Source organism: Lampetra fluviatilis, chromosome 26, assembly GCF_964198595.1.
Source record: "Lampetra fluviatilis chromosome 26, kcLamFluv1.1, whole genome shotgun sequence".
Classification (NCBI taxonomy): Eukaryota; Metazoa; Chordata; class Hyperoartia; order Petromyzontiformes; family Petromyzontidae; genus Lampetra; species Lampetra fluviatilis.
The window spans coordinates 6526223-6553477 of NC_136300.1; the positions used below are offsets into that span (position 1 = coordinate 6526223).

A 27255-nucleotide genomic window follows, 5' to 3' on the forward strand; every position below is an offset into this window, starting at 1 on the left:
CGCAACACATTGCCTCTGAAAGAGCACCATCGATTACGTTAAGTAATTTAGAATACAGGAAAATATTTAAAACAAATCTTAACATTTTTACATTTCTGGAATTTATGTGTCAAATCATTTAATACAAATTTGAATGTGGCTAAGCAAAGAATGAAAATTGCACTTTTACCATTTTAATGTGCAAGAGATTTTACACGTTGCCTTTGACGACCAATATTATGATTCGTAATTAGTTTCTCGGGTTAGATCATGTACACAAGAAAGGTTGAATATTTCAATCTAACTCAAAAGAAACCAATTACGAGCTAGATTGTCGTGACAGGAAATGAAAGTTACTAGATTAAGGCAATTTAAGCAAATGGATAAAATGTGCGCAAAATGTAATAGAACGTGACCAATTTGTAGTCGGGCTGGTGCAGTCAAAGTCAACAGCGCGGCGATAACGAGACACGAGGAAATGGCTCTGGCCTCGCCAACCCACGAGCAGCGGCTGCTTGAGATTGCAGAGTCGCGACGCCGGGAGAATGTCTCTCCACAACTCTGGCCGTCACCTGATGAGGCCGGTTGCTGGTTAATTACCGGCGTAACGTCACGCAACACTCGCCTGTCTCCGTGCCCTCAACTGGCTACCCATCGCCAGTAGGGTCATATACAAGATCGCCTGCCTCTGCCACAATGCCTTCATATCCGCCTGCCCACCGTACCTTTCGTCATTATTGACAACTTGCAGCTCGGCACACGGCAGATGGCTGCGCAGCGCGACTCACGACCTCCTCTTGATACCAAGATCCAGGATGGTCACGTGTCTATGCGCCGCTTCTCGGTGGCAGCCCCAACAGTCTGGAACGATATCCCTCTGCACATTCGCAGCATCACCTCAATCGCCTCCTTCAAGAGAGATTTAAAACCCCACCCCTATAACCACGTGCTTTCGAGCGACTCTGAGCTTGGCTCCGCGCCTCTGAGTTGCGGCCGTTATGTCAGCAAATTTGCGCGCGTTCTAAATTGAATCATTATTATTATAACACACTCAAACAGTAACGAATCGGCGTGTTTTGTTTACGTGACGAACCTTGCCAATTGGCTGTGTCGGGTGGTGGCGGGTTTTGTACGACGCATTGACACATTTAAGCGATCTAACCCCCCCCCCCAAAAACCCGTCTATTGTGGATCATATTGGTAGCGGAGGGCCTACGACGTGTCAAACAAAGCCAGTTCCTCGCACGCAAGGCTCTCTCACCGGACTGGTGTGCTTAGCTTGCAGTTATCGATTGATTCCCCCCCCACCTCTCCCCATCCAATGCTGGAGGACTGCTAATGAGAGCAGATTCACGTGGTAATCTGTCGAGCGTCTCCCGCAGAGTAGCGAATGGAGACGGAGCGTTACCCGCCGCTGACATTGAACTGCGATGCCTGCCGACTCACCGACGGAAGAGGGTAAAAAAGGAGGTGGGGGGTGGGGGGGTTAACGTTGCGACGGCGACCGTGAAGACAACGGTCACACACACACACACAGAGAGGCACAATGACCTCATCTCGCCGCCGTGTTCACTCGGGGAGAGTCGCGCTGCCGTGACATTTGGACTCGAGATTCTCGGGCGGAGGAACTCGTGGCGAGGAGTCGTGGGCTCCTATGCTGTCCTGCCGAGTGCCACTGGAAAACGTTGCCATGGGAGGGCCCATACACACGACGGGGTCAACGCGATTCCCTTTCGGCTACTCCGTTACTTTTCGATTTAACGCTTTCGTGACTGCAGGGTTTCATCTTCTTGGTAGTTTCGGTAAAGTCACGTAGAAGGGAAATAATAAAATAATACAAATTACAAATAAAATAGTTTATTATGTTTAATTTTTATTATTTTTAAATAAAATATTTTATTATGTTTTATTTCATTTATTATTTTATTATTATTTGATTATTTGCCTTCTACGTGACTTTACCGAAAGAATCAAGAAGATACTCCGTTACTTGTTGCGCGCGTGCCGCGTGGCTCTGTGATGCGTTTTGCGTGTCGGACTGCGCGTTGCGCCGTGAACCCCGCGACCCAAGTTCGATTCCCGCTCGCGGCACCAGTGACGATTAATTTTAATCGGTCATGGGCCTCCCCTATGTTGACTCGGCCTCAAATGAGTAGCAGGTGCGGTGTGAGAACATCGCTATTAGGGGACGTCGGCGGCCGGGCGTGGAGCTGGCCACACCCACCCCCTCGTGCGCAGTGCTGGCCTTGTATCAATGTTGAACTTCTTTCTCACCGCACGTAGCCAACCGCGCTAATCGAAGGCGCCTTCATAGGTGCTGCTCGCTAACAGCACTTGCTTCAACTGTCTGTTCCGGATATACGTGGGATTTTATTTTTCGATTTAAAGCTTTCGTGACTGCAGGGATTCATCTTCTTGGTTCTTTCGGTAAAGTCACGTAGAAGGGAAATAATAAAATAATAAAAATAAAATACAATTCTCACGACGTTTCGGCCACAACGCAAGCAGCCGTCCTCAAGTGAAGAACAGGTCTGTCGCAAAGACAGACCTGTTCATTCAGACGCTGTCTTTCCGATAGACCTGTTCTTCACCTGAGGACGCCTGCATGCGTTGTGGCCGAAACGTCGTGAGAATTGTATTTTATGATGTTTAATTTGTATTATTTTATTATTTCCCTTCTACGTGACTTTACCGAAAGAACCAAGAAGATATACGGGGGGATCTTTGTATTTTTTTTGCTTGTGAGCGGCATGATGTCAATTCGCTCATCGCGCTGGTAGCTTCTTCGCGAACTGCACGTGCGACGCAAACACGCCGGAGAGCTCTTCCTCTCAGCCATTGCAAGGGCAGGGTAGAGCGGTGGCACAGTGGTTAACGCATTGCCCTGTGAACCTGGCGACATGAGTTTGATCAAGCTTAATTTGGAGCTTTCGTGACTGCAGGAATTACTCTTTGGTTCTTTCGGTAAAGTCACGTATAAAGATAAAATAATAAATTAAATAATAGCATACGACGTTTCGATTGCAACACAAGCAATCATAATCAGGTATAAATGAAATAGCAACAGAAATCTAACCAGAAAACTATAGACAGACATATAAGCAGACAGATATCACAAAGATACATAGAGAGATAACACACATAGGCACACAGTCCTGGGCCACCACTACTCCAGTGTGGTGAAGTATGGTCGAAGCTTTCCCATGACCATGGGGAGGCCTTCATCCAGCAGTGAATTGCCAAAGAGCCGTGCATTGTCATTATATTTAGTAACTACGATGTCAGAATAACCTGGTTAAAGGGGTGTGGGACAGGAGGATGTAATTACCTATGGCCAGAGACCCCACAGAGTAAAGACATTTCATAAAGTCTCTACTTTGGCCGCCTGTTGATGGCTATTGGAATAAAAAAAAACGAAGGTGCCTGATCAGAATCAGAATATTTATTTATACTGAAGAAATCCGAAGAGCTATAAAGCTCTTTTTCACAGATGTCCGGCAGTGTGATCCATAAGCCCTCAGGGCTGCAGGTTCTGTCTGCTGCTGTAAGAGTAAAAAAAAGTGTCGAATTCATCTGCTGCTGGCATTATCGTCCAAGCCAAACAAATCACCATCGCCCAAGCCAACGCATCCCAGATGTACAGCACAACCCACGGATATTTAATGAGAAATTGCACTCTCCCTTAACTCTGGCAAAATCATACCGAGTTAAAACGATGTCGCGAAATACAAATTCCACGATTTGCATACACCACCAAATTTCAGCCGAATCGTAACTGCATCTGAAATGCAATTTTCAGAGTACCTCATATCAGATGTTGCCAATTTATTTTTTTTGCCGGTCAAACCCCCCTACCCCAACTGTATTTGTTGAAATGCATTATGGAGACTACATGGTGCGAGGAGAGAAACTGAATGCATGTATGGCCAATTGAGCCATTTGATGGACCATGGACACCTTCATTAAGTCTCTGATTCTGATGTTTTTCCTCTCTTTTGTCCGTCGTTCATGCCTCGATACAATGATCAGCCACTCGGCTTAAAAGTCATCACAAGATTGTATTTTGACCACATTTTCAAAGATCTCTTTCAACAATTTAATTGAATTTCGCTTTTTTTTATCAGTTGAATTTTTTATGGCAAAAATCATTGGATGTTCCATCTTTTTTTGTTCATGGCCCTGAACTACTGGTGGAAATGGTACATTCCCATGGCATGGCTTAGTCTGTCCACAGGAGGACGACTATTGACTTTGTCATTGATAACCTACACGGTCACTGGTCACGCGTGTTGTTCGGCAAGATGCTTCTTCAGAAACATAATTTGGCTGCTTCCTTTCTCCTTTGATTGTCTAGGGTGCATCAAAAAAGTGTCAACACTTGTGAGAATTTGCAACAATACCACAAGAAATGTGCCTCCGGGCTTTGGAGAGCACCTGGAAAAGATTCCAGGCACGTGTTGACAATGATGGCGAACAAGTGAGAGACTCGTTGACTTTTTGAAGCTATAAACATTACATTAGTTATGTTACTTTCTTTTGCCGTTAAAAACGATAGTCCCATATAAGTGTTAAACATTTTTTGAAGAACCCTGTATATAGCTAAACTATACTCTATATTATATCCAGGTAAGGCCCACTGAGCTATATAGCTTTTTTTTCTTCCAGAAACGACCTGGCCGCAAATAATAGCTCAACGAAGTGGCTCATCGCGTGGAAATTTCTAGCAGCAAAATACTCTAAACGCATGTTTCTTAATGTGGAGGGAAAAACCGGAGGACCCGGAGAAAAATCCACACGACCACGGAGAAAACATGCACGCTCCAAATATACAGCAGGCGTCATCAGGGTCGGGATCGAACCCACGGCCTCCTGTATACCAGCCGAGCTAGTTAATATTTTGCCACTGTGGCACCCACCTTCATACTATTGTAGTGACATAGAATCGGTGACGTAGCAGCATAGCGCTGGCTGCTGGCGGGGAAGGGGATCTGCAGCTTACAGCAGCCCTGACTGACAGCAGGCCACGTGATACACCAGAGAGGGATATTCTTAGGTTTTTTCGGTAAAGTCACGTAGGTACGGTTCCACCTGAATACGGAAGCTTGTGTTGCCTCCGAAACGTCGTGATTTTATTTATTTTATTTTTATTTTACTTTTATTAATTTTAATTTTTTACCTACGTGACTTTACCGAAAAAACCTAAGAATATGAATCATTGCAGTCACGAAAGCTTCAAATCTAGAACCAGAGAGGGATCTAGGGGAAAGGTCACGGAAGGGGCACATCAAGAACCGCTAGGAGGTTCCAGAAAGGGGGCGTGTCCGGGGGAGGAGCCAGGCCACGCTGACAGTATAAGAGGGCCCCTGTAGGGGACCTCAAGGCTGTAGCGTGGAGTGGGGGGGGTCCCCGTCGTGCTGCCGGAGTCTTCGCCGTTCTTCTCGTCGTCTCTGTCTTCACCGTCTCGGCGTCGCCAGTCAGGCAGTCTACCAGCTGTCCTGACTGAGAACCGTAATTCATTGAGTGACGAGTTATAAAGTGTTTACTGTCAGGCCGTGTTAATAAACAGAGTGCCTCCTGCTCTTAGTGTCTCCGAGTCGGTCACTACACTATTTATAACATTTTTTTAACATGTCAGCAGATGCACATTTCCAAATTGAAACTATCGTTGCCGAATTAAGTGGAAAAATCTCATTTACATCAAGTTTCAAGTTTCATTTATTAGGTAAGCCCTGTGAGCCATTCGGCTCTTGAATCGGGTGCAACCGCAACAAACAAAAAAACAAAAACATGAACAAGAAAACATCTTAAAGTGACTATGTGCAAACAGAAAATCCAAGAAAAGACAGCTAAATATTGCAGAAAAAGCACCGTACACCAACACTGTGTGCAAAAATCCCAGTGGGATGCAAGTCAAACAACAACAACAACCACAAGACAACTTACATGATGGACGTTGTTTTGTGTCACGATTGAGGACAGGGCTGTCGTCAACAACGAGCTGCACTTGGGAACTCGTGTGATCGTGGGCAGCTCAATCAGTCTCAACTCCCCAGGCTCTCTGCAGTGCTGGCTCGCCGCTCTTACGTGGGCATCTATGATAAAGAGCTTCATAGCTCATCGGGTTCCTCCAGTATACAATCATATTCTGATTCTGGAACGCTCTCTTTGTTGAGCGAAAGTGCATTGGAACAATACTCGCACGAAATGTGTCGACATACAAACAAAAATGGTTTTTGAAAACTACCATAAATGTATCTGCCAAGGCAGTTCTATCAGCGGTGAAAAATGCCACATTTCAATGGCAGAGATTGGTGTAGACACAGACCTATCACGATTGACTTCCCATCAAACGGTGTTCACTAATTTGTACCAATTCTGTTGACAGTGATGATGATTCTTCTGCTGCTGCTGCTAATCATGGTGATGCAAATTGTGATGATTAGGCTCGTGATGAAGAACTTTGTTTACAATGGGCTTTGTTGTTAGATCACATTATTGTGATGTGAGTCGCATTGTGGTCGATTACTCACGAGCCTGTTCAGCGAGTCCGTTGATTTTAGTCGTGAGCCAAGTTTTTCACTGTGGCGGCGGTGGCCAGTTCTAGATTTGAAGCTTTCGTGACTGCAAGGATTCATACTCTTAGGTTTGTTTCGGTGAAGTCACGTCGGTGAAAAAATTAAATTAATAAAAGTAAAATAAAAATAAAAATCACGACGTTTCGGAGGCAACACAAGCTTCCGTCTTGTGTTGCCTCCGAAACGTCGTGATTTTTATTTTACTTTTATTAATTTTATTTTTTTACCGACGTGACTTTACCGAAAAAAACCTAAGAGTATGAATCCTTGCAGTCACGAAAGCTTCAAATCTAGAATTATTACCCTCTGCGGGGAGGAATTTCACCTATCTGTTAGAGTTTTTAACAGACAACGAGACAAGAAGTCACAGCTTCTCGAGACGCTGGCCTTCCTCAAGAGATGATATATACAAGGACGGGTCTCTTAGAATGTATCTTTACTTGATACAGCAATCGTGCTGCGGCGGTGGCCAGGTTAACACTCTTTTTTTCATTTCGAACGTGATATTAAAATAACATTGTGCTTACACTGGCAACTTTAATTTAAAATAAACCCGTGCCATTATCATACAAGTGGTATTGCTTCCTTTCGTGCTGGTAATGTTCTTTGCAAAAGTAGAAAACATAACAGTTATAACGTTATGAATACCGCGCTCTTTAAATGCAAATCCATAGCGGTGGAAAGCCATGATTATGTACGGACACATTACTGGGAGACCATCTAACATAATGAACCAGGACTTTCTATTTGTGCATTCTCATTATGTATGGAATTACACTGCATGAACTTAAAAATGAGCAAAAGTTAAATCCGAGACGGAGCTTATTTTAATTTGCAAGCGTAGAATGTAATGAGCTTTTACTCAGGAACAGCATGTGGCTTAATACATTTTATACTGATGAAAATAAGAATTGTTTTTACCCTTTCCGGCAATAAAAAAAAGGTGTTAAGATGTTCAAACACCAAATAGAAACATTTTGCAATGAATCAAATCTGCATTAACCACACGTACTTGTGGTGAACGTGCAAACACACGTGCTCTGATACTATGATGCATTGTCTTTGAAACTGATTGGCCTAGATCAGAGACAGCCTTCTTCATGACCTCGTCAGCCATGATGTATCCAGCTTCAAATCTAGAATTGATGTATCCACTGTTGGACGAAGGTCTCCCCAAGTCGTTGCCATCCCCGGCGATCCTACGACGCAACAATCCATCTGTTATATTCTTGGTTCTTTCGGTAAAGTCACGTATAAGGGAAATAATAAAATAATAAAAATAAAACAAAAAAATTCTCACGACGTTTCGATTGCAACACAAGCAATCATTATCAGATGTGAAAACCACAGCAAGAAAATTTGAAAAACCGCCACTTTTTTCAAATTTGACAAACCGCCACTTTGTAAAAAAATTCTTGCTGTGGTTTCCACACCTGATGATGATTGCTTGTGTTGCAATCGAAACGTCGTGAAAATGTTATTGTTTTATTTTTATTATTTCCCTTTTACGTGACTTTACCGAAAGAACCAAGAATATGAATCCCTGCAGTCACGAAAGCTTTAAATCAAAATTTAATGCATCTGTTGTTGCTGCGTCGTATGACGTAACAATGAATCTGTTCAATCTTGATTTGAAGCTTTCGTGACTGCAGGAATCCATACTCTTTGGTCTTTCGGTGAAGTCACGTAGGTGTAGGGAAGTTCCCACGGACGCACTCGGAGACGGAGGTAAGTTAAGGGCTTTCGCCGAGGGTTTATTAAAGCTTAACAATAACACACAAGGGTACACAACTCCCAGGGGCTAGGGGTCCTACACTGAGTCCTGGTCCCTGCCGGCTAGCTCCGGTCTCTCTCTCTCGTGTCGGATCGTGGACTCTGCCGACTCCACCGACCGGAGAGAGAAGCACCTCTACGGCTACCACCGGCTTCTCCCCAGACTCACTATTCGATCCCTCTCTACCCCTGGTTCCCTCTTCACCCTTCTTACTCTACGCGTTCCCACAGTGACCCCGCTTTCGTCACGGGGTCTCCCTTAAGTGACCCTAGGAGACGTGACGTCATCGCACTGAACGGCACACCTGACGTCACGTCCCCATTTTACTCCTCTACATTGGTATAAAATGAAATAAACCGTGTATACGTTGGACAGTCATTGAAGGCAGAGTTTTGAGAGCTTTTGTAAAGCTGAAAACATCAATGCAACGTGGCACACAGATGTACCCGAAGATGAACGTGTTCACTGAGTGCATTGTCCCATTGCCTGCTAGGTATGGGGCCGTCCATAAATGACGTCACGCGACGATAATCGCAATAAAATATGTAGCAAAGCTCTTCTTGGTTCTTTCGGTAAAGTCATGTAGAAGGGAAATAAAAAAATAATAAAAATACAAAACAGACCTGGTCTTCACCTGAGGACGGCTGCTTGCGTTGTGGCCGAAACGTCGTGAGAATTATTTTATAATGTTGTATTTGTATTATTTTATTATTTCCCCTTCTACGTGACTTTACCGAAAGAAGCAAGAAGATGAATCCCTGCAGTCACGAAAGTTTTAAATCGAAATGTAGCTAAGCTTTTGTTTGTTTGTTTGTATACCGGTGTTCGCAGATGCTGTCTCATTAATTGTAACTCCGTACGGGTCCCAGGGCAAGCTGCGTGTTAATAAGAAGGGCTGGGGGCAGTGCTGTGAGCCTGCATTAGAAGTCGATGTTTTTTTAAATCCTTTATATTAAGTTCACTTGGTTGCTTGCTTGCGCGCTTACGACCGTGCAAATCTTTCGGTCGTTTTTTAACCCACTTCCCGTGATCCAATCGAGCTGACATTTTGCACACAGACTCGTTGTGCGTGACAATTTATTTTCGTGAATTTTTTTTCCAAAATTTTCAACTTTTTAGGAATTTTTTTTTCATATTTAATTTAAAATACCAATGTGATAAAAATGAAACTCTTACTCAAGAAAAACAGAAATGAATAATAAAATAAAACCGATGCCACGCATATAAAGGATTTATAGTGAAAAACTTTGTTTTTACGGGTTAATTTTTTTCAATTGAAAGGGGCTAATGCAGCAGGCTCTGTGGAGATGAACCAGCTTCGTGGTGGTGGTGGTGGGGGTCGCGTGACATCTTCGAGTCGCGCCGGGATCGTGAAAGGCCTTAAATCGAGGCAATTAAGATCCGCGCGTAAAATAATGAAACAAAAATGAAAACCTTGAATTTAATAATTTGAAATGTTTTTTTTTCTTCCTATCCACATACATACAGTATATATGCATAGTTAGAGTGTACGAATTCAGAATTTGCAGTGTTGTATACATATATATTAATAGGTCCTGCGTTTAGTGGCGTTTCGTGTTGTTCGTGCTGTGGAAATAATAAGCAGACAACATCAAGAAGCGACCGACAATCAGGACGCGGTGTCACCCTTGAACAGCGGTGATGACGCGAATTGCTCATTGGTTATTGCCAACGACCGGTCTATTGTGATACAAATAAGCAGATCTTCTTGCTGTCAGCCTGAAATGCTCCATTGCTGGGCAAAGATCTCCCCATTGCTTAATTCCCGAGTTGCTTCTGTAGAGCAGTGGCATCCAGATCATTTGATTTAATCTCTTCCGCAGTCTTCCTCTGCTTCCCTTACTTCCCTCCAGGCGCCGCGCTGGCGAGATGTTAACTACCTCGCTTGGTATACAGGGGGTCGTGGGTTCGATCTCGACCCGAACGCCTGCATATTTGCAGTTTGCTGTGTCTTTCTCCCCGTGGTTGCGTGGATTTTTCTCAGGGACCTCCGGTTTCCCCGCCCCCCCCCCTCCACATTTAGAATCAACATGCATGCGTTCGGAGTATTTGTGTGCTCCTATAAATGTCCACGTGATAAGCCACTTCGTTAGGCTATCATTTGTGATAGCCAGGTCGCCTCTGAAAGATAGCTCTGCATCGCTTAGTGTGTCTTACACCCGGTAAAATAAAAAGTAGATTATTGGGTTTTTCGGTAAAGTCACGTAGATAGGTTCAAAGAAAAAAAACTAAAGTAAGAAAAAACTACGACGTTTCGATCGCAATCGCGATCGAAACGTCGTAGTTTTTTACCGAAAGACCCAAGAAAATGAATTTCTGCAGTCACGAAAGCTTTAAGTCAAAATAAAAAAAAAGTTGATCGTTTTCTTTCATAGTTTAAGAGAGGTAGAACAACTCGGAGACGCGAGAAACCAGAGAAGTGGGAAAGGCAGCCACGTGGTGAGCAGACCCCAAATCTCCCCCCCCACCGCCCCCAAGATCTGTAGTCCCCTATATATTAAGGTGTTATTGGCCAATCAATGAATCTTTAATTGCTGTCCACTCAGCTGCTCTCGAATCGCGTGAGATCGAACGCGACGCTCGTGAAATCAACGCGACAAACGTTCAGAGCAGGAGCCTTCGCATGCAGGTGTCCTTGAGAGCGAAGTTCGTGCCGCGCGCGACAATTGAGCGCGCGTGTCAAGAAAGATTCAGCCGGAACACCTCCCCCTAGCCCGCCAGCCCCCCAGCCCCCCAGCCCTCCAGCCCCCCAGAACCACAAATGTTCTTCGAACATTGTATTCGACGTGACGCGCAACAGACTGAACATGTGTGAGGAAAGGCAACCCGGTTATAATCGGGTAACACGATGAAAACCTTCGATTTAAAGCTTTCGTGACTGCAGGGATTCATCTTCTTGGTTCTTTCGGTAAAGTCACGTAGAAGGGAAGTAATAAAATTTTTTTAAATAATTATTTATTTATTACTTTCCTTCTACGTGACTTTACCGAAAGAACCAAGAAGATGATGAAAACCAACACACACTCTCTGAATCACGGACGGGAGCAACATCGGAAGGGCGGATGGAGTGACAATGAATTCAGCAAAACATTTTTTTTTTACACCCACGTCTAATAAATGTATCCTTTGATCGACGTGCTTTAAAATGACGCATGCGAGTGAGGATGTATCCAATGCGCCTGCCCATGGAGACATTCTAAGCTATTAATCTCAGAGGGGGGAAGCAATTAGCTTCTAGAAAGGGTCCCCGCGTACTTTTGTATGCTGCTCATTTCCCCCCCGGATAAAGGCGCCCAGATGTTTTAGAGATGCCAATTTACGAGTTTTTTTTTGTTTGTTTTCCCAAAAGGCCAAACGTCGACGAGGTTCCCGTTCTCAGAGTATCAGCAGTGCCTGGCAAATCTGGAGGAGCAGCCTCCGTTGTTGAGTAAGTACGTGCAGGTGAAGCCTGGAACACAATTGTCCGGGCTCGGAACAGGTCATGCGGACGGCATGCGTTCTGAACATCTGAACATCTGAACGGTGGTTCAGTTGTCTTGCTAAACCAAGTGGGAGAAAGACATTCGGCGTCAATGTATCCCCACGTGCATTTCGTGAGGTATTCAGAGAAACGTATCGTGGAGCAAGGAAATACACAGTGCACCTACCGACGGCGTAGAAACGTATTGTGAAAGCCTCACTCGATCTCTTTTAATACCGTGGAAAAGAGGTTTTCCAGATGAGAGGCCAATCTTGATTTTGCAGTGTGCCAGATTTGATAGTTTCCCATGAAGATATTGAGATTTGTAAGGAGACCTCTGACCCAGGAGAATGAGTCTATCCCTGAGATCCTGGGGATACCCACGGGTCCGCACACAACCACTCCTTTAAAGATATTGGGAATTCCACACTCCTCATTTGTAGATATTCATGAAAAAAAACCGATGAGTCAGGATTGGATGTGCATCTCTTAGTACTTGAAACGAATAACAATATTGGTCCCAAATAGCTAAGTAAATCAATGACCTCTTCCATAACCACCCTGTAAATCTGAGTGTTCTGAACACAGCTCTTATTTTGTAGACACGTGCCGCCTATGTCACGTCGGTCAACGCGAAGTTCAAGTAGTGTCACAGTCACACGCACCTTTCACGCTGGCCACTCTACCACCTGAGTGGCATCACCGCCAGTCCCCCATCCCGTGTCTTCATTTACAAGGTGTATTGAACGAATCGGATGTGTGCATGGCCTCGTAATGTTTCAGCTGGATCTTTGTTGTATTTTATATCACGCAGCTTCTGAATATCCAGATGCCATTAGAGTTATCCAGTTCAATTCCTGTTCGGGGTGTGTGGTGGGGGGGGGGGGTCAACTCGGCAATGTCATTTTTTTTCCCAGGGTTAATAAAACAAGTACCATTGTGATGAAAAGCCGACATTTGTCGTCGCTTGGAGGAACTCTCTCCAATGCAGCTGTGGGATTTACACCGCTGGCTAAGGGGGCACCAGTTGAGGTGAGTGGCTGACACGAGACACACCTTGACCTTTGACCCGATTTCTTCGGACCAAGAATTTCCGGCGGCAAGGGACGTGCAGAAAGTGACGGTCAAAATCGCAGGTGTGCTGTGTGCCCGCAAAGAAGGGGGAAGTGCGGGCATAACCCGACATGACCTTTCGGTGATGTAAATGTCATCGATGGATTAGAGGGATTTGGGTGACGAAAAAGTACATTGGAGAAATGTATTCTTGAACACAGGCATGTTGAGCCCGTGTCGCAGATTTGCGATGCATGAGGCAAGGTGAGAGATCGAGGTCATGTGACACTTGTATCGTTGACTCGCTCTGTCCAATGTGTTTGAAATCAATGCATAATATTTTCTATCGTGGGAAAAAAGATATATTTCAACTTGTTTTCAACACAGGTATGAATGACGTTTTTATAAATAGCACAACTCTCAACATAAGAATGTTACGAAAGATTTTATTGAATTAGAGAAGCATCTGTAACTGTGACACACATACAACACACCTTAATAATGTCTTAAACACACAAAACATCAATGCAAATCTGCACACTGAACACGAGACTGTGACTGCAATTGGAATTAACACAAGCTCCTGGAAAAAAAAGTGTCATATTCACACGATGCCCCGCAGGCAATGGCCAAGAGAGACTAATATTCTAAATATCTGTATCCACAATGACCTTTACTAATACAGGTGAGAGTAGAATGATCATTCAACCCAAGTTGTATTGGGGTAATTATACTAATTATATTACTTTTGAAATGTGACTTATTTGGAGGTCACTTTAAAACATTGGGTTTGGACTATGAAAATGACAAGCGTAATCTCTCATTGCAAAATGGCACAGGGTAGTGCATCTCCACTTTGACGGCAGTGTACTTCGAGGATTCCTTGCATACGTTTCCAATCGTAACAATGCAACCTTCAAAGTGACTCCGAACATTGGGGCTATTAGACCACCTACAAACCCAATAGCGAAACAAGAAAACATTTTTATAGTTGCATCTCAGGATAACATTGATCATGGTTAAATATACATCAAGCACCAATTGCTATTTTATGCTCACACCATATGCAACATTATATATATAAAGTTTGCTTAGAAAACCATAGACAAGTCAGTGTTGCTCAGCATTCATATTGTTCAAATCACATCGAAAATGTGCTCGATTAATGTTGAACCATATTCTTGGTTCTTTCGGTAAAGTCACGTAGAAGGGAAACAATAACATATATATTTGTATTATTTAATGAATCCCTGCAGTCACGAAAGCTTTAAATCAAAATTTAATGTTGAACCATCAGAGCGGAAAAGTATAGGCAGAGCAGTGCAATGTCACGTCCATTTATTTCCTTATATTAATTCAACATTCAACCAATTTTACAACTCCCTGACCACAGTTCAAATCACAGCAAGTCACAAATAAGGCAAACATGTTTTCTTTTTTACCTGTGCCAGCAATTCAAACGCGCTGCAAACATTCACATTGTCTAATTTAGTCAAAGCGGTAAACATCTCGTATCCAAGTGTAACACGTGAATTGAATCACTCTTTAAAATCTTAGCAATTGACGCAGATTCGATTTCTAATTCATACATCGCTACAATACACGGATGGCTTTCCGATCTTTAAACTTCTTACCGATGACAACAAACATTTTGCAGAAGCAAGAATGTGAATTAAATTAATTTCAGTCAAGCATTTTATAACTTACATCGATACACAATTGCAAGTCTTGACACTTCGGTTTACAGCAAATGACACAGCAGTGCAAACATTTGTTAACCAACTCGCGATTCTACGTTTGTGCGTTTCACAGCCAGACTGTTTATTTTAATGTTAAATATATCTATACTCTTTGGGTCTTTCCGTAAAGTCACGTAGATAGAAAAATAAAAACAAATTACGACGCTGAATTTTTTCACCTGAAGACGATTGCTTGTGTTGCGATCGAAACGTCGTGATTTTTATTGTTATTTTTCTATCTACGTGACTTTACCGAAAGACCCAAATATAATGAATTCCTGCAGTCACGAACGCTTTAAGTCAAGATTTAAATATATCTCTTATATACCGTAGCATGAACATTATCTGCTCTATTACATTAGTGCATACATCAGCTTACAAGACTTGTTACTCTTAATGTCTTAAATGGGGTTTATTAAATGGGCAATCTAATGCTTATAAAAATGTGTTATTTCATACAGATGTTACAGAAAATTAAGCTTTGCAACTAGAAAACCAAAATCCAAAACCATTGTTGCGGTTCCCAAAATCTAGCCTTCAAATAAGTTACCCATAATTCCACACATTATGACATGAAGCAGGATAATGAAAAGGTGGCATGAATGAGAAATTAAAGATACTTTCATTTGAATCACTTAATGACACATTATATATCCCCAACAGTAGGAAGACTGCAGCATTGGAATTGCAGTAATTGGCATTCTATATGTAAATATAAAAATTGGCAGTTTCTATCTAAAAAAGTATGCGTGCTGCCTAAGAGGAATATGCAGGCTTTCATTTTGACCATGTTAAAACATTGTTGCCATTTGGCCAACGTTTGTTTTACGATTTACATTATTGGGCACATTTAAACATAGACTAGGTTTCCAACAAATTTCAGAGATTCTCCATACGCCTTGCATATTCAAAGAACTGTTTGCCAATCTCAATTTGTTACCGAAACTTAATATGTACGGCTTAAATTGTGGTCGTGTGCATCTGCCCTGACTGAACCACCTCTCCATGAAGGAAAATCAACTTAAGTTCCTGATGCACAGCGCAATACTGGATTAAGTGATACAAATCTGAATTTGAAAAATAAAAAATTCAGCAAAAAAAACAAAAAAAATCTCTAGTGAAGGAGATGCAGAAATGTACAGGTATGTGCGCAATTCATTCCTTTATTGAAACATGCAATTAGTTGAAAGCAATGTTGTGTTGCTATGGATTAATAACCAGACAAAGCAAATGTATAGATGCTGCTCCATATGGATGAAACGCACGGGAAAAATGTGTTCCTGTCGAGGGCGATATTGGCTCGCTTGCAATGCAGTTTCGTGCTGCAGGCTTGATGTAGTGGCGACATTAACCTCTGAGATTGGCATTTCCAATTTCTTAGGAGGCATACCCACAACAAAACAAACACAGTGATTCTACAGGCAGACCAGCCCTGCCTACAACCTCAATTTGAAAACATCATCTTCCCTTTTCCTTGATGTGCCCAGCGATAACACTATAACTGGAGAAATGTTTTGCTTGTAAAATGTACAAAAGCATAACATCTACATAAAGGCAACTAGAGAATTCTAAAGATATATGTTTGCAAGACGTGTACGTGCAGTCCTTTGAAGCTGCTGTAACAATTAGGCTCATGTATGTTCGCACTATTATGGAGAATGGTTAGAAAAAGAGATTGCCATGTAATAGTAACATTTCTGCCATTCTACAGATGACTTTAGATGCGTATACTATGGGTGGAAATGTTCTGTCCGTTTCCTATAATAATTTGCTCTTACAGTATGTAAATCCTTGGCCACATTAATAAACTATGGGTGGTAATTTCGTAGTATTCTTCTGAGAAACGGCAGATAACAGTAAATAAGTGTAACATGTATGCATAAGTACGCAACTGCATATATCTATTGATGCTGCCAAAATGTGCGGTTTGAAAATGAAGGAATTAACAAAACCACTTTAAGCTGCAATCGTGAGTCCCTTTTAAAGTCACATATCTATGTTAACAAAATCCTCTTCCTAAATTCGGACACTCAGGATTGCAACTATAATCATATCCCTGTGCACCGATCGGAGGTAATAAGTTTCCCGTTTGGGATAGTAATGTGAGAACTCAAGCTGCCTATTTAGAACACGACTGTGACAACCCAGATCTTTCAGCAAGCAACTAAAACCCTTTCATTTTGTCTGTGTTTTTTTTTATGTATGTGAGCTTGTACAAATTCCCAAACGTTCCAAATGGGCAAAATGGCAGCAACACACACGTATATATACGAACAAATGCCTGCTAACAGAGGCTTAAGACTCCCAATTATTTTTCTTCCGGAACTGTTGTAAATATTCGCAGTCCGTGCATTCCCTTGATCTCATCTTTCAGTGCCTGCAAAGAGAAGCAAATACACACGTAGCTGCATTGTGAGTTCAGTGATTACAAAGTGTCAGAAACAAACAGATATGTAACACAGTGCAAACGTTGTGAGATGACAATAACCCCTTTTTCACGTATGAAAATAGAGTGGTGTAAATAACGCGTTGCATCAGTGCCAGGCCAAGATATAGCTGGCATGTTTTAGATGAAAAAAAAAACACAACCCGTGAAATGTGTCATTCCATTAAAAGGGAGAACAGCACACATATTAAAACCGCCGTTGCGGTTATTTCTCATTTGTGGGGTGCACTCGTGTGATGCTCGAGTTTGAATTTATACAAAAGTGAACTCTGTTGTGTTGAGAGCCATTGTAATACGTGAAATGCAATTTTTTCTTCATAACTTGCTGCATAAACTGTGCTCATCCAAGCTGAGACTATTGAACATTTATACTTGTAACATGGCTTTAATTTTGAGCAGCTGTCTGGGATTTAAACCAAGGATCTCCACAGAGCTGGTATTGTGACAAAGGCATAACCATCAGTGCTCTTATTCAGCCAGCCACTTCATATTATTGACCTTGCCATATGCTCGTTATCTCTGAATATCCCACACTTTCCATGGTAGCTTCCACCGTTCTCTCCCCCCCCCCCCAAACAATGCGGTCACCCCTTTACATCTGTTGCTCCCACCATCTAGAACTTCCTTCCATTCACTATCCACACCAATGACTCCCTTCAAGTCCAAATTCAGGACCACTTTCATCTCTATACCAATCTTTTCTTGTTTCTCTTGCAATCGCTTCCAGTAGGCCTACACTTACCGCTTTGAACTCCTGCCTTATGATCTCAATGCACCTCTTGCATGGACGACCTCTACTACTTTGTCCATACACATGGCATTACTAGTCCACCGATGGTCATTAAATCATAGTAACGTTTAGTTTCATATATAGCATCATTGTTCATGCAAATTGAATCGCACAATGGCTGAGAATCAGACAATCTAGAAGGCGGCCGGGTGGTGAATCGGCCGCCAAAGATTGAGAAAGCTCTGCCGACCTCTAAATCTGAAATGTTATTAGCCAATTAATCAGTGTTTATACATGTGGGAGGAAACTGGAGCACCCAGACAAAACCCATTGGGGGGGCGGGGGTGGCAACAACCTTTCCCATATAGGAGGGACAGATGATGTTCGTCCGTATTTAGCTGTACTGACTTCTCCTGGCAAGTCGGGGTATGGAAGACAGTTTTTCAACATTTGTGCCATCCACCAAACATCGCCTCCGCTGTGCTGGATTAGAGACATACGCCACCAGCGCCCGGCTTTGTCAACCTCCATTCTTTTACACGCGAAATAATTCTGCATTTTTGTATCTTTTGCACCAGTTTCCTGTTGGCCTAGATTTTTCCCAACAGTTTCATTTCTTAATTTCTATCGTCTTGATACTCCCTATGTTCCTTCTCGGCGAGTTCATATCTGCTCTCGAGTAGAAACCTCATTCACCAACGTTTAATAATGTCATCTCCTGCACCATCCTCATAAATTGAATAGTCATTTTGGATCAGACTCCTATGCACCACAATGTAATGAAAACTACACTGTATCATATTAACACTGCCCGTGAATTTGGGTGGGATACACGGCCAGGGCCAGATTATGACATTGCTGGGGCCCCTAAGCTTACTAAAGCTTAGATTTTGTAAATCGAGGAATGCCTGTGTATAAGTCATATCGGAAAGAAAATAACCATTTTAGAGCATTTTTTTTCCCTTTGTCCTTTATTTTTCAACTGATTATGTAAACTTGAAAATTTGTATTGTTTCGTATTTAGAGGTCCCTCAATGCGAGGCCCTAAGCTGTAGTTTACTTAGCTTACGCCTAAATCCGGCACTTGGTGAGGGAGGGGGGGGTTGATGCTTGATGTCGGCACAACGCACGAACACAGGTGACAGCGCTGTGGGATACGGATGACGTCATCATGCAGATGTTTGCGGTGATGGTACTGCCCAGCCAGCCAGCAAAACTTGTTTTCTTATAGTCAGTCGTGCTTTGCCCAATGCTGTTTTAACAAATGCATGTTTCTGCTAAGACACAGTTCACGTAAGGTACGTTTTCCGGAACATGGGGGTGATGTCTTCTTGGTTCTTTCGGTAAAGTCACGTAGAAGGGAAGTAATAAAATAATAAAAATGAAACATAATAAAATAATTATTTTATTATATTATTTTATTGTATTATATTATTTTATATTATATTATTTTATTATGTTTTATTTTTATTATTTTATTACTTCCCTTCTACGTGACTTTACCGAAAGAACCAAGAAGATGAATCCCTGCAGTCACGAAAGCTTTAAATCGAAATGGGGGTGATGATTCTAGATTTGAAGCTTTCGTGACTGCAAGGATTCATACACTCTAGGTTTTTTCGGTAAAGTCATGTAGGTAAAAAAAAATGAAATAAAATTAATAAAAATAAAATAATAAAAATCACGACGTTTCGGAGGCAACACAAGCTTCTTTTACCTATGTGACTTTACCGAAAAAACTAAGAGTATGGGGGTGATGTTTTGGCTGTGCGCGGTTTGACGCTGCTGAGATTCTCATCTCCGTCTGGACAAGTAGTTCACCGCCTGCTCGTACCGTACTGTACATTAGACGCTGCGGATGGCTATCTCATCGTGACCTTCCCTCCCCAGCGCTCTCGTGCGGTCTCACTCCGTACGTTAGCAGCATTCCGTGCACATCTTCCACGCTGTTGTGTTGATAATCTCACGACTATAACTCCTTTTCAGTGCTCCTAGACAATGTTTCATCGTGGCCTCTAAGCACAAGTTGAGTGGTGGTAGTGGTGAGAAAAGTGATGCATCTGTTGGAAGGTACTTGAATTAATCGATTGTGAGAACGATTAAGAAATCGGAGGAAACGATTATTTCATTCTATGTTTTAATATGTTTTCTCATATTCTATTAAAATGTATTATGTGTCTGTTTTTATTTCGATGTGATACCAAGTGGGGTGAAATCATTGAGATGAAATTAAATAAAGAGGGAGGTGATAATTCCCTAATTTTCACATTAGGCCTATTATTTCTCAAACGCAGTTTGGCCCAACATTGTATTTTCCAGGAACGTAACCCCCGCATTCGGCAAGGTTTTACTGTAATATAACTAGCATGCCATACGATGTACGTGACAATAGCCTTCATATCCACTCCTTCAATCTCACTTATACACCTCCTCGCCTTGTTGTTACAGCATCGTAATCAATGCACGCATTCAGCTGACAAACTCGAGTGTGCATAGCGGTGTGAATGGCAATGTTCTAATCATGGGCCAGAAGCGAGAGGTGGGGAGGGGTCAGGAACTCATTCCCGTGAGTAATGACAGCCCCCCCCCCAAGCCTACGCAAAGCATGGCTGGCTGTGGGAGGGACTGGCTCACGGGGGCCCCCACCTGGTTGATCATGTGATGCTGCATCACCACGCGCTTTCCTCGGAACTCCTCCGACTCCACGTGCACTTCGTACATGGCCCCACAGCCACCTGCAACGCACCACGTGGCAACGCAGGCGCGACATTTAAGGGGAGAAGAAAGCTGAAAACAGTCAGATGTTATCTTGCGGATACGTGCTCCGGGCTCGATGGCCTCGGCATCTAGCCGACGATAATGTGACAAGATATTTAAATTCACGGTTAGGAGTGCTCTATGGATGTCACCACAGTGATGTTTAAAATGCATTGGGGTGATGTAAAAGTGATGTCACTAGAACACTCATCATCAGCCATGACAAGTCTATTGCTGGATGAAGGCCTCCCCAAGTCGTCACCATCTCTCACAGTCCTGGGATGTACCAATCTATCTAATACCTGCACATAGGTTGGTTTCATACCTCCGTGGTGGATGCACTCTAGAGCGTGTTCCCTAATTTATTTGAGATCACCGGCCATCATCCCTTCTGCTTAGAGTTGCTTAGCTTCGATGGGCCTTTAAAAGCTTAAATATAAAGTACGAGTATTATAATAATGTGTCCTGCCCACTTACTCTTTTTAAGTCCATGTTACGTCTCGAACCTGCATGGTCTCCAATTCAAGTTCCTCTTTCTGTCTCAATGTAATTCCAAACATGTATCTCTCCATGCTTCTTTGTGCACTTGCCAGTTTTAATTTCATTTTCCTGAACACTCCTAACTGATCAATAGTTGCATATATATAGTTATTATAAATACAACTTTTCTGTGGAATGTATCATTAATAAGACGACACAACAGCAAGGTACTGTTAAAGTACTTTGAGTTTAATTTCCTCTTAACAAAAAAATATAATCATAAAACAATACCCACGATCAGTTTTATGATACAATAGTTTCCCCACAAAATACAATCATTCACTGATTTTAACTGTAATAATTCCCCAGACACCATTGCAAAGGGTTTGATCCATCCCATGGCATTGTGAAAGACAACACATTTAAATAAAGTCCAATTTTATTCATAGATCCAAATTGTTGGAAACTTTGCCCATCACTACCGCACCCTGCCTTCTCTACTTTTATAAAATTTTACACAATTAGCATTGTAATAACAAAATCCCACCCATCCTCTACGTGTATTTAAAACTTAAACTATAAACCATCGTCTTCCTGAACGACTATAAAATAAAAACATCGAGACAATGCTTTTTCTAGGAGACAAAAATAGTCTTCTTTGTACTTTTAAATGTACACGTCAGTTACTTTATATACGCACAGATAACACGTATTCACTCCAAACTGGAAAATCCTTTATACATCTTAATATTGGCTGCAAAAAACCCTTGCGTTGTCGTACGGACTGTTAAGAAATATGGGCTTGGGCAGGACACGTCGCTGGATAGGACAGTGCCCGTTCATTAAAACGAACGATGCAAGTGACAGCCAAACAACGGAACACACCCGGTAATACGTCCATGCGGAAATAAACTCAGCTCGTGCAAAAAAACTTCATGGATTTTAAAATACTTTATATTAAATTCGCTTGCTTGCTTAGGACCATGCAAATCTTTCGGTCGTTTTTTAACCCACTTCCCGTGATCAAATCGAGCTGACATTTTCCACACAGACTCGTTGTGCGTGACAATTAATGTTCGTGAAATTTTTTTTCCAAAATTTTACACTTTTTAGGACAAAAATATTATATTTAATTACCAATTGCTTAATGCTGCCATGCAATCATCTGACCCATAGGTGGCAGCCATCTCAAGCCAGAGGACGAGAGGACTCTAGCCGCCACGCATATAAAGGATTTATAGTGAAAAACTTTGTTTTTACGGGTTATACTTGTTACATTGCAAGACCATGAGAGATGCTGAAGGCATGGGGAAGCTCTCATTCAGCAGTGGATACGATAATGGCTTATAATGTCCATGAATACTGACATAAATATGAAGGAAAAAAACATATACAAAATGCATTACTGTTGCTTTAGCAATTACAGTATATGCCAAGTATTTATAATACATTTTATTTATGGGACTACTGCTGCTAGACATAATTTATATTTAAGCTGCTTGACAAGTTAATTGAATTCACATGAAGTGAAAGCTAATGGACACATGAAATCTAAACAAGCCAAGAATTTGTACAACACGACAAGATGTAACAAGACATTTATGGAATATTAAGGAAATTTTCAAGGCAATTTACTTTTCCACTACATGCAGACATAGCAGCTTAAATTATATGAAACTTCAAACAAAAAAACAACTCCTGCTGATGCAGCAGAGGAATGCTGTAGACTTAAGCAGACTATTAAAGAACCATGTAATTGTGTGGGTGCTGTACATTCCAGACGTGTATGGTGGATGCAGTATGTGTGGCCCTAAAATAGTGGGATAATCTGTAGTTAATGGGGCATGCCGGGAGAGCACGCACAACAGCAATTACGTAAACAAGTTACGGATACCGCATTTCTCTAACCACCAAGCATTGTAGGAACACCGATAGCAAGTGATTTAGAGGTCTAAATCAAATAATTCTACTTTACAGCCAGTTTGGCAACCCACTGCTGGATGAGAGCCTTTTCCACAGTGATTCTGTCAAGGGAGTTGTTTGATCATACTTCTCAATGCTGATCAACGAGGGGGGAGACCAGGATTAGTTAAGATATCAATAGCCACTGACATTAGCCATGACCGGGACTTTAACTCCAGTGGCTGGGTGCATAGTGAAAGTGAGCTAACCTTATTCACCCCTGATCCCTCATTGCACGTAATAATACAGACAGACATACATTAACGCACGTATGGATGCAGCCGGTTTGCACACTGAACTTTCAATCCAAAGGTAGCGGTTCAATCTCCCGGTGTGGCAGTTGAAACAATGGTGTACGTTTCATAAAAATCCCCACGTCTGCCCACTCAGTTCAAAGGGTTACACCACAGTTGAGTCGATCAACAGGCAATGGTGGAGCCAGGATTTTCAGATAGGAGAGCAACCCCTCCAGCAATGAAAAATGATAGGAGTTGTTAGTAAGTAAGGACTTGTCCCTTGCTTTTTATTCGACGCGTGTGCGGCGATGGCTAAGCCATTGATCGAGGGTCGAATTCGAACCGTGTGTGATCGGCATCGCGCTCCCTGAACGTTTGCCTTCAGGGTGTACTGTATACGCAACTGCGCACAATTCTGAGAGTCACTTATAACTGCTTTGCCATTACTTATTGCCAATTATGGACTGAGACTATTGCCCTATCATCTCATAGAGTCCCTGGCACATAATAAATAATATGCTACACAGTGGCAGCGGGCGTCGCAAAATGCTGATTTATTACTAATAAACCCCAATGATCCGATCTAAAAGAGGGATTTCGATCGGATAATCGAGGAGGCACGTGCCACCCCGCCCTCCCCACAGCCTCCGCCAGTGTCAGCAAGTCACGTGTGGTTGGGTAAAGTGTGACTACTACCACCTCTTCTAAGATGCCTGGCCAGTGCAGAATAACAGGCCAAATAATCCTAGCGGGGTTTCCTTCAGTGGAGGCTCTTCTTGTCACCAGTGACATGAGCAAGAATTCGCAGAGCTGCACCTTTATCTTTTTTTTACCTTTACCTATTAACACACATCGACACCAATGAGTTCAAATGCACGGCCCGCAGGGAGGCTGAATTGACGGGCAGTCAACGGCAGCAGCAGCGACAGCCTCACCAGAGACGTCGACCACGCGGACCTGCTTGGCGTTGGGGAACTTCTCCTGGAGGACGCTGGAAATGCGCACCTCGCCCTCGGAGCCAGCCGAGCTCGCTCGCCGCAGCAGCCCGGCACGCGCACGCTCCTGGAGTAATCGCAGCACATGCATCACGAGCATTCGGAGACACAAAGCGACCAGTCAGCCCGTGTGACCCTTACTATAAACTAAACAATTAATTACGTTAGATTTTACCAGATAAGGGCCACTGAGCTATATAGCTCTCTTTTTAGAATTGACCTGGCCACAAATAATAGCCCAATGAAGTGGCTTTATATTGTGGGAATGTATCGTAACCAAATACTCTCAACTCATATTTGTAAATGTGGAAGGAAAAACCAGAGAACACGGAGAAAAACCCATGTGACCACAGGGAGAACATGTAAACTCCAAATATACATACTCTTTGGTTCTTTCGGTAATGTTACGTAGGTAGAAAAATAAAACAAAATGAAAATAAGATATCACGACGTTTCGATCGCAACACAAGCGGTCGTCCTCAACACGGACGACCGCTTGTCCTAAAACACGGACGACCGCTTGTGTTGCGATCGAAACGTCGTGATATATTATTTTTTATTGTTTTATTTTGACTTTACCGAAAGAACCAAAGAGTATGGATTCCTGCAGTCACGAAAGCTTCAAATCAAGATCCAAATATACAGCAGCCATTGCCCTCACAAGATATTTGGTGATGTTGCTTTGGCAGTGGAGCATAAACACTGCTGCCCCTCCCCCTAGGTTTAAATGGCCCTTCATTACCAACAAATGAATGGAAATTTTGCAGGGAAATATTAATGAGAGGCAAATCAAGCAATGAAATATTCTTGCCCGTTGACTCTGGTGTAAAGATTGTAAATGTGATGATAGCTAAGTCCAGGTTTTGTTCAGAGGAATCCATTTCAGCTCCCCATGTCAGCCAATGCTTTCCATCTACAGTATGTGTAAATTGTGCAGTCCACTTTGTACGTATGTATGTTGAACTTCTTTCGCGCCGTACGTAGCCGTACGTAGCCAACCGTGCCAATCGGAGGTGCTGGGACAACCGACTAAACACAAAAAGCAGTTGTAAAGAAATTCGTTTTCAATCTAGATTTAAAAGTGTATAAGTTCCAGTATCTTCCTAATATAGGAAGAGCGTTCCAGACGGACGCAGAAGCGCATCTGAAAGCGCGCGATACAAGTGACCATCTTTGTTCGATCGCTAGCTAAAAGCCGCTGCTGCTGCGAGGATTACCGGTGTTCACGTTATGGTTAATCCATGATCTATCCACTGCTGAATGATGGCCTCAAACTTTCGCCATATCTCACAGCCCTGTGATGTAACACGGGGGGCACCGCAGTTGCCTCGAAAAGCAGTTACTCGCGAAGGAGACCTTATCGGTTAAAACTGCCCCGATGGATCTCGCTGCTCTTGTGAAATCATTTTTTTTTCAGCTTGAGCAACTAAACATGCCATGAAACGTCTCTCAAGCCGGCCACTGCGACAGGAGCTTGAGGACCTGCATTTAGCCGGGGACGCCTTGAAGTGAAGAGCTCTGCAGGGATGTGTAGCAAGAAGAGAAAGTTACGTGACATTCACAAATCAAGCTCAAAAGTGCCGCACGGCGTGAACAGCAACATTGGGCAATGTTCATCTCTTGGCGGCATTGAGGCAGCGGTGGAAATTCCACATTCCTATGCCTGGGCGTAGTCTGTTAAGGACGACCCGCGACTGAGTTTCCACAATACGCTACTTATTTTATCGACCCCTGAAGGATAACGGGTTAAGAAGGGATTTCACCGTGCAATGCAAATGGTGTTAAATTTGCAAACATTCAAAACGGAAAGTGTGTCCACGCCGAAATAAATGTCGGGCAGTGCTCAATGTCCACGTGCTTTTTAGCCAGTGGCGGACATTCCACCATCCCACGACGGGGACCACCCCCTTCCATCGTTGCAGTATCAATCATCTGCCACGATCAATCCACCGCTGGATGGAGGCCTCTCCAAGCCGTCTTGCGACGTGGCGATCCACAGACCACCCGCATAATTCCATCTGCACTGGGCGATCTCGATTTAGACCGGAGGAATCCGATGAGCTATGAAGCTCTTCTACACACAGATTCCCACCCCCGTATTGCCCGACGTCCACTGAACACGCGTACACCCTTTGATCCGTACATGGCCACACAACGTCAAAACTCCAGGAGGGCACTTTGAACCCGCGTGTCGCTTATGCAACACGACTTTCAACCCGAACCGTTCACCCTCAACTCACCAGCTGCGCGGAGATCAAACGCCGAAAGGCGAACATCCTTGAAGATATCCAACGCAGCGTACACCAGAGTTTACGGTAACTTAGACCAATAATAATAACAATATGGGGGAAATTTAAAAGTAAGTTACGATGACCGGGACATGTGACATTGACAAGCGTGGCCCGGCGTCAGCTGCTGCGGCGGCGGCGGCGCGGTGATGACGTCACTCAGCATGGGAGGGAGGTGACAGCTGTAGGCCGTGACGTCATTTATAAGGTTTGCGGTGCGTTGACGTCATGTCTCGGGGGCCCGCATGGCGCGTCACGGCGCTGTGTTTTGTCGTTGCGTCATCGCGGGAAACACGCGCGGGGGGAACGTCATCGTTGCCAACGAGTCGGGTGGAGGTCGCAACGAGTGTATGGAGGATGACGTCACCCCACCAAAGTTGTAGGTGACGTCATTGTACAACTTTTGTTTAAAGGTGTTGCGGCATTGTACGATGACGTAATACCCAGGCGCGTCGTTTAAACAATTCATTGATGGCTCTGAATATCCCTTTTCAGATTGTACGTGGAATTCTCTGCTGGCCTATTTTACAATAAAATGTATTTACTACTCTCGTTTCCCCAGGAAAGCCAACACTACTGATTCTCGTTGTTCTTATTCATAATCCCAATCGAGTAATTTGCGGGGTAACTTTTCAAAATTTCCAAGTGTGGACCGTGACGCCGCAGCACAATGGCCAACTCGGATATTTCACTTCCACTGCGAGTGAATCAGACGGCGAGTGGCATTCCAATTGGGGGTGAAGCCGACCGCACTATTATT

General features: G+C 43.1%; 1 protein-coding gene across 1 annotated transcript; it reads right to left on the reverse strand.

Moving 5' to 3' along the window:
* Positions 1-13311: 13311 nt before the first annotated feature.
* Positions 13312-26665, reverse strand: BOLA3 (bolA family member 3). Its single transcript, XM_078868628.1, has 4 exons — positions 26448-26665; positions 24148-24274; positions 20424-20512; positions 13312-16978 (listed from the first exon to the last, which is right to left on the reverse strand). Exons 1-4 carry the CDS (start codon positions 26481-26483, stop codon positions 16910-16912), a joined length of 321 nt encoding a protein of 106 aa, XP_078724754.1. The 5' UTR covers positions 26484-26665; the 3' UTR covers positions 13312-16909.
* Positions 26666-27255: the final 590 nt, after the last annotated feature.

Bases quoted from the DNA above. Each gene is read 5' to 3' on its own strand.
- BOLA3 (XM_078868628.1), bottom strand. From the start codon at position 26,483: ATGTTCGCCTTTCGGCGTTTGATCTCCGCGCAGCTG. The intron at 20,513-24,147 runs GTGAGGCTGTCG...GGTGCGTTGCAG, and splicing joins CCGCGTGGTCGACGTCTCTG to GTGGCTGTGGGGCCATGTAC. The intron at 16,979-20,423 runs GTGGGGGCCCCC...TTCTCTTTGCAG, and splicing joins AGCATCACATGATCAACCAG to GCACTGAAAGATGAGATCAA.